Raw genomic sequence first — 8,749 nt, forward strand, 5'->3', positions numbered from 1 at the left:
TTTTGGGAAAAATTTAAGGTGTTTTTAGTTATTTCTTATATTATGTTTTGAGTAACAATTGAAAATACGAAGAATACTTTTTAGAAATAAAGGGACATTTTGAAAAACAGAAAATAAGTTTTTTAACATGTCCACTTTTGAGAGAAGACAATTTTTGAGAATTTGTTTTGAAAACAGATTCTTTTCTTGAAGAAATTCGAGAAGTTCTTAATTGTTTTTCATAGATTGTTTTTAGTAACAATTAAAATTATGAAAAATATTTTGGAAACCTTTGCATTCTATACATGGAGAATAAGTCAATAAAACTGTTTTCAATATTTTAGTGCTCAAATGTTGTTCCCAAAAACAATGGAACAAAAAGCAATTGAGAATGGTGTGTTGAACTACCAATATGCATGTCATGCTCTTTAATACCCTCCCTCGTGTTCGACCCCATACCTGTATGTGGAGTGATACCATAGAATTGCAAATCGGGTAAGAGAAACAAATTATGGAGAGGTGGTTTGAACTCACGAACTTCGACTAAATCAAGCTATAATACCATGTTGAACTATCAACTACCGATTTTTATAAAAACTTAAATTTGTTTGATTTGGGCTCAATATGCATATTAGGGTGAGAAAATTGTTTCTAAAAACATTACCATATAGACCGAAATCATCATGGAGCGACCATTCTTTGGATTGATTACAAAAATTGCCGCTTCCATTTCTACAGTCAAATGTTTTCATTTGGAGGTTGAACTATTCAAAGGTTAGACTTGATCAGCCAGGTGTGACAGAGCACCCACACTACAATTTATTTTTTTATGCAGTAGATGGAGGCAGCTCAGTGATTGGATGCTGAGATTAATTTAAAGAAACCATTGATGATTATCCATGGGGGCTTTAACTTCTTCAGATAATTTTAGTTGGATTATTTCAATGAACTGTTTGTCAATGTCTTTCCGTTGCAGACAAGAAATGTATAATGATGATCTCATGGGGGGGTGGCTTGCATATTCAATTTCCCTCAACTATGACAGATTAACTGCATATACAATGTCAATTTGCATGGACGTCTTTTTCAGAATGAACCAAATCCCATCACTCAACATAATCTAACAGTTTGTGGACAAAAAATAAAAAATTTCTTTTTACCCAATCTTTTTTCTCAAGAAAACCATAGTAAAAATCCAACAAACAGATCAAATTTCAACTGGGGATGACTCATTTCATCTAATCTTTTTTGCCTTTTTATAAAAACAGAGAATATACACCATGTTAACAAGATGAAAACCACTGTACAAGCTGCAAGCATAGTCTTGGATCGTATCAGAGCTTGCGATTTATGGACCAAAGTAGAGGGGCTAATGAAACCGTCCCCAAATCCTATGTGCCAGATGACATAAATATACAATAACAACCATTCTACAAGAGAGTTAGCATTTGGTTGCTAGTAAATCAGATGTGTAGACAAGATGTAAGAATGTGTAGAATTATCAGAATAGAGAAGCAGCTGACTGGGATATGGTGGGATTGAGGTTTTGATTCGTGAAATGAAGTTGAGAGAATTTGTAACTGATCATTGGCTGTTCATTGAAAATGCAGCAGCCAGTGAGGGTAGACAGAGAGGGAGACAATGAAGCTCAGGCTGCATAATTATCTTGGGGCTGTTGGACAGTAGTGCTACTACTGTCCTGTGGCTGAGAGCTAGGGAAAGTTGTTCTGGGTTGTGGTAATAGATGATTTGCAGCATCAAAATAATCCCATAATGGGCTAACAGGAACCATACCTGCTGAAACTGAATTGTACCAAGTCTCTGTCATATCACCCCATACAGGATTGGAAATTTCTGATATGCCTTCCCCTGTTCCAGAACCTGGTGTGAGTGCCTGAGCCTGGACCGTGATCTCGCTTGATCGTAGATCAGCAGGACACTTGCCCTTAAAGCTGGGCTTGGCCAAATCTTTTTTAGGACTATGCCCAAGAGCTGAAGGCACCATTCCCATTTGCCAAACTGGTGAATTGGTCTCTCCTTGGACTTGCTGGAGATGCTGTTGGTTCTGTTGGGGCAGGGGATTTTTATTGGTGATATGGGAGAAATATGAAGAAGCTGAATTTGAAGCCATTAAGGCTCCCATATCTTCACTTTTCTGGTGGATGAAAAGATGTGGGAAATTCAGGCGTGCATTCTCTCCCCTTTGCTTGAAGGCCTCTCGGTCATAGGCCAAAGCAGCCTCCTCTGCTGTGTCGAATGTGCCTAACCATAGGCGCCTCCTGTTGCGAGGGAGACGTATCTCAGCCACCCATTTGCCCCATTGGCGTTGCCTCACTCCTCTGTAGAGCTTGGCGTTGGGCGGACCAATGGTTGAAGGCCTAAAAACACCACCTCCATCTTGGACTAGTCCATTTGTCAGCATTGTTGGCATCATCGTTCTTCCTCGAGGACTTAGATTAAGCACACTGCTCCAATACTGGAGAAGCCTATGGTTCGAGTAAGGCTCCAACTCAGAGTCATTTGGTGAAAAAGAGATCATTTGTTGCTCCACATGGGTTGGCATGGAAAAGGGAAGACCAAACCTTAAGGAAGCTGGAGAAGAAATAGGATTTGGAGCCATTTGATGGATGAAATGAGAAGGTCGTTGAATTGGGATTTGATGTTCCAAGCTTCTGACCCTCTTAAGAGGCCTATTCAGCATCAATGACTCTTCCATGGCTGGCTTTAACAGTTTCTTCTCCGAGCCAATACAACGTCTCTTGCCCTTGTCTTTACCTGGATTCCGGTTCAGTACAGTCCGAGCCATGTTGCCAACATCTTCATCCTCTTGATTTGATACACTACTATTAGCATCATCCATTGTGGTCACAGTGATATGAGCCTTTTCTCTTGGTTGCAGATTGTAGAAGAAGAGGCCTACAGGAAAAATAGCAGAACAAATTTACAAAGAGCAAGCCCTGATCAATCAACAAGTAGGAGAAAGAGACGGTAGGATCAGGAAGAGGGCAGGTTTGAGGTGACGAGGGAATGACTACAACTTATAGAGCAGATAAAGATATGATATGCGCTGACTTGGATGAGAGGCACAGGGTTGATAGGTGGAGGACCCACACGGTTATCTCCAATACTATGAATTTAGTTTTTTGGTCAAGTTTCACTCAACTCTTCCATCCAAGTTAATGGACGATGAGTCTCCCCCTCACACTCAGGCTCAAAGACAAAAATGATGTTTACCCATTGAGATGAGGAACTCATGCCTCACGACTTTGAACAATACCAGATGTCAAAAACTCATGCAAACAAGTTTGCTACATCCCTAGAAAAGCCAAGCAATTTTTCTGGCATGTTGGGATATCCTGCCGCAGGAGAAGAAGTTTTTGATGCTATATACATATAAACTTCTCTTAATCATATAAACGCATTTTTAAGTCAGTAAAATTTTTTGGGCCTATAGTAAACAAATTTAGAATCTATTTAACAGTGATTATAAGAAGTATTTATAACTTTTTTAACATTTAAAATTTTTATCTTTCAAGTATTAGAAACGTTAAAAATGTTTTTTAAAATCACCACCTAATGCACTCTCATATGAGAGGGAACAAGTCATTACAAATAGTATTAAAACTAATCCCTAATATCGACATGGATCTTTATCTATCCAATCCCGTAAGGAAGGAAGTATTTATAACTTTTTTAACATTTAAAATTTTTATCTTTTAAGTATCAGAAACGTTAAAAATGTTTTTTAAAATCACCACCTAATGCACTCTCATATAAGAGAGAAAAAGTCATTACAAATAGTATTAAAACTAATCCCTAATATCAACATGGGTCTTTATCTATCCAATCCCGTAAGAAATGTCTATCTGTTTAGTCTTGCAATACAAGAAAACTCTATATATATATATATATATATATATATATATATATATATATGAGTTGTTTTTAATTGAATGGACATGGTTTAAAACTGAGAGAAATTACAATTATAATAGACAATATTTATATGATATGAACAGGTGTTACACATGAAATCAACTAAACCAAACGTATTACATCACAAGCCACTATTTGTTTCTTTTCTTGGTCCTGAAAGGGGTCTGACTTTTGGCAGATGAGGATTCATTGTCAGAGTAGAGTCAAAAGAAAAAAAAAAGAATGTTTCATGGCAGTTGCACAGTACAGATTACCAAATATTCTCTCACCCATTTAGGATCAAAGCCTCTACTTTCTAATGGTGCAGATTAACTTAAAATCAAACTCCTTTTTGTGCTTTTCTTAGTAATATTCTTTTAGATATATTCTCTTTTGTGATAATTATTATATTAGTTTCCAACTCAAGTGGATATATGAGGTGGAATGGCACAATCAGATAACCTAAGAAGTAGAATAAAGTAAACGATAATGCTCTGGTCATCATCTGAACCAGCTGAAAAATTCAACCACATAGGATTTTCTGTAGTGAAGAGACAATCATACCCCATTCTGGGAAGTGGCCACTTTGTAAGAACTAAGGACCCCCACAACTTGATCCATTGTGTGGCTGCATGGAACATATCTTATGCATGAGACTTTGCCTAATTTCTTAGTATTTCTTGGATTAAAGTCAACTCTTATGGCTGTGCCCCTTGTGCCCAGTCCTTTTCTTACTAACATTTGAGTCAATCGTCAAGCAAAACCTGGTTCCGTTGCTGACTTTTTCGTCTGGATGGGAGTGGGAATAACTCCTTTCGGTGTAAGGATTTTCTTTGGCATAAAACTTTGATTCCCTCTGTTTTGTTTTTTTTGTTTTTTGTTTTTGTTTTTTTCTCAGGGTGGAATGATCCTGCCACCGACCCCGGGGATTAAGGTTCCATGTTTGATAGGTAACAGATTCCAAAATTCTGGTCTCATCTTGATGATGAGAATAGACCAAACCCAAGCCAAAGTTGCAGTCTGCAGAAATGTAGACTTTGTTTAAGAAGTTTTTTTGAAAACAGTTACGGAAAATCATTTTTAAAAACAGTTTTTATGTTTTGTAGAATAAAATTCCATTTAAAAATCTAAAATGTTTTTAACCTATTTTCTATATTTTTTTTTATTACCATTCTTTCATTTTAGCTGAGAAAGCAATGGGAAAAAAAATTTAGCAGAGAAACACCCCACCTTCTGAAGAACATGTGGCCTACACATTTTCCTTCTAATTTGATTTCTTCCTATAAAAATGCAGTAAATGGGCAGAAGATTAAAAATTTTCCTTCCTTGCTTGTGCTGCTTGTAAGAATTTGATAAATTTCAAGGAAGCATTGCCATGTGAAAAGAATTACAATAGATCATCTTCTCAAGGGTTTCATCAAGAACATTCATGTTCCTACCAATTTCTTCAACCATTTATACAGTCAAGATTTTGAGCCCTTCTGCATTTGGGACATCTGAAATTTAGTTCCTCTGCCATTGTAAACAGCAACTTCTGATAATCTACGAATTATCATCACATTCAGTTTCCTAATCACTTGTAAGGATGAAATTCTTCAAACTAACAAATGTTGAGATCAACAAAAGTATCCCTGTGGCCTGATATGCAGGATGATTTTTTCCATGCAAGGTTAACAAAAAACCCGAAAAAGAAAATGTGATATGAACCTGGCCAGATAATTAGCTACCATTGAGAACATGATCATGTAAATCGTATAGGAACACGACCAACAGTGTCCTGATCCTGCTATTATTTATAGGACAAAGAAGGAATCGTTCACAATAGAATGAGGGGAAAAAAAAAACATGAAATACAGATGAGAATACAATCTATCTCTGACTAAATTCAATCCCTCATATATGAAATGAAAAACAAAATGGGCAATGGAGAAAGCAAATTGACAAGCCAGTCATGATCGCCTTAACTAAGCTCAGCTGTAGGTTCCCATCCCAACACCAGTTTCTCTACCACCATAAGCTGGGAAGCTTCCTCTGGCTTTTGAATAGCAAACATAGTAGAGTTCAGAGAGAATGGCAGTGAAGAATGTGAAAGCGGCCCCTGCGCCAAACACACCCTTTCTCAAGGTCTCACATGACGGGGGATCCTCACTGAAAATTGTCCTGTACTTGGTGTGGTAGGCATTCCTCACTGAACCCGCTAACAGGCATATCTCAGCAATGAGAAAAGTAACCCTGATATTGATCACAGAAAAAATACTAAATCTTAGCTGCAAAATTGATCAAGATATTTGAAAAATTAATGAATCTGGTCAATTTTTTTGAGGAAAACACTCATGGTTTACTAGTATGCTTTAGTACAGGAACGAACCAGCAAGTTATGAAAAGGATGACTGCCCAAGCCCTTGAACCTCCAGGATTCAAAGCCTTCCCACAGCAGAAGCATCGGCTTGCGACCATTATAATGGCTTGACTGGCGAAGAGGAAAAGAAGTGCACCAACACCCAAACCGGTTGAAATGTCTGAGTCATAGACACAGTACTTATAATTATCTTCACTGTCTGGAACAACTTGGGCAGTGCTTCTCCTGTCAAAGAAAACAACAATGGCACTTTAATTCATTAGGAACCAGCTAATCAGCCAAAGAGATCATTGCTACATTAAAAACAGAGATGGGTATAAAGCCGAAATCTCAATAATCCAAAGTAGTGACCTGTACTGAACAAATTGGTTGAAGTACTTAAAAGTGTTAAGCAAATGTTGGCTGATCTGTTTGGCTGCTAAGAGAATATAAGACAAAAAGACCCAGAAGTTTTGAATCTTAAATTTCATTATTTTGGACCAAATATGATGTAAAAATGCTTGGTTCCAGTAAGACCAGAATCACAAAAACATCATAGCAAGCTAAAAAGTCAATTATGAGATGAAGCATCACTAGTGGCCAGATTTGAATTGGGGAAAATTGATGGAATTTGTGGACTTAAAGCAAATGCCTTTATCCTACTCAGATCTAGTCTTATCGGTGGCTGGCTATTAATCAATAAGCACTTTCAGAGAAGGAGATCACCCCATCAATACTCAGATCTCATAATCATTTCAGTGTTGCCTAATCAAATTCCATCCATAAGACAAATAGATCCATCTCAATTCTTTGGAGTAAGCTTATTCCTGTTTTGAAGTTGATAGAGGGAAATGGTAATAGATCTGAAACATTTAGAAAACAAATAGATCCAAGAATTTCAGTTACCCTCTGCTTGGCTGCTCAGAAAACAGTGGGAAAAGAAACGATAAAAGAACAAACACCCAATCCTTCAATTTCTGTTTTCTTTTTCCTCCATTTTCTCAGGTACCATACAGGAGACAATGGATCCATACCTTAAAGAGACCCCATTTCTCCAAACCCATCAACAAAATCACAAAAATGCATCAAAGTAGAAACCCATCAACAAAATCAAACATTCACCCACTAACCTCCACCACAAAATGCACCTTCCCACCTATCTATCAAGCATAGGAAAACAGAGTAACTCATTGAAGCAGTGAGAGAAATAAGAGTGTGTACTCACAGTGCTTCTCCTCTGCTCAGCTGCAACTGCTAAACCAAAGGCAATGACATCAAAGATTAAGACCACGACCAGTATCACTGTTGAAGCCATCGCTGCAGAGAACCTTCAGGTCACACCAGATCTACCCTTCTCCCTACTCTCTATAAACCACACAGTCTGTCTGAGAAGCAGAGGCAATTATAACAAGAAATAATGACAATAATAATAATGATAATAAGAAAAAGAAAGAGAAATTTACCAAAAGAATATGACACCATACCTGTTTGATTGAAAATAACCATCTCACCTGCAACCAAAAAAAAAAATTTGCTTTCACAAGCAAACGCTAAATTGAGAAAGAAGCCACATGAAAGCTTTTGGAATCAGGTAGACGCAGTCAATGCAGACGGTATAAGTGACCGTTACGGTACAAGATTCTGAGTACATGAAAACTACTGTTTTGAGTATTTTACCCGCCAAACAAACCTTATTATCACTGTAGCGGCTTAGGTAACGCTCCGTGCCCAATTCTGTAGTATAAATTTAAATCATATTTTTAAAATATGATTTCAAATTAATTAAAAAAAATTACTTTGAGAAGGTGGGTCCAATTTGGTACAAGTAATAGAAGGTGAGAGGTGGAGGGTTTGTTTGGTTGAAGTGTTGACGACGACATGCATTGTCGGTGAAGTAAAAGAATAGAAGAAGAAGCTATCAATCTCCAGATCCGACGGCCCACCTGACGCGCTTTCATAGAGAAGCGTGAAGCACACGAAATCTCAACCTCAAGTCACTTTCTGCGGTTCCAGCTGGTTGTCTTTCATTTTCAGTGGGCGTGGTTGATTCATGATATTAAAAAGAAAATGGAAATGATTTCCTCCATATAAATTATAAAATAAAAATAATTAGAAAAGAAAGAATTTGTTCATGAATTTTAAAAATAATATTTTTTAATATTAAGTAGAAACATAATTTAAAGATTTTGATAATGATTGGTAATTATTTTACTTTACAAGAATTGTCTTTTTGTTTATTTTTTAAATTGAAAAACATTTAACAAATTTTTTTATCAAACAAATAATTTTTTAAAATTAAAAATATAAAAAATACATTAAAAAAATGTTATATTGTATATAATTATTTAATACTTTTGCAAAGAACAAGTTATAAAAATTATTTTTTAAAGAGTTTTAAATAAAAATTACTTTTAAAAAAATGCTATAAAAATAAATTGTTAATAAAAATTTTAGATCATGTTTAGCAACCATTTTTGAAGACAATTTTAATAAAAAATAAAAATATAAAATTATATT

The 8,749-nt window shown here is 36.2% G+C and overlaps 2 protein-coding genes across 2 annotated transcripts; both read right to left on the bottom strand.

Annotated features, from left to right (window-relative positions):
- Positions 1-1,189: 1,189 nt before the first annotated feature.
- On the bottom strand, positions 1,190-2,977 carry LOC117908591. Its single transcript, XM_034822240.1, has one exon. The coding sequence runs from the start codon at positions 2,837-2,839 to the stop codon at positions 1,628-1,630; it is 1,212 nt and encodes a 403-aa protein (XP_034678131.1). The 5' UTR covers positions 2,840-2,977; the 3' UTR covers positions 1,190-1,627.
- A 2,658-nt stretch (positions 2,978-5,635) lies between these two features.
- LOC117908078 lies at positions 5,636-7,812 on the bottom strand. The gene is made up of 4 exons (XM_034821739.1): positions 7,717-7,812; positions 7,468-7,617; positions 6,263-6,478; positions 5,636-6,126 (listed from the first exon to the last, which is right to left on the bottom strand). Exons 2-4 carry the CDS (start codon positions 7,545-7,547, stop codon positions 5,865-5,867), a joined length of 558 nt encoding a protein of 185 aa, XP_034677630.1. The 5' UTR covers positions 7,548-7,617; positions 7,717-7,812; the 3' UTR covers positions 5,636-5,864.
- Positions 7,813-8,749: the final 937 nt, after the last annotated feature.

This window comes from Vitis riparia, chromosome 19, assembly GCF_004353265.1.
Source record: "Vitis riparia cultivar Riparia Gloire de Montpellier isolate 1030 chromosome 19, EGFV_Vit.rip_1.0, whole genome shotgun sequence".
Taxonomy (NCBI): Eukaryota; Viridiplantae; Streptophyta; class Magnoliopsida; order Vitales; family Vitaceae; genus Vitis; species Vitis riparia.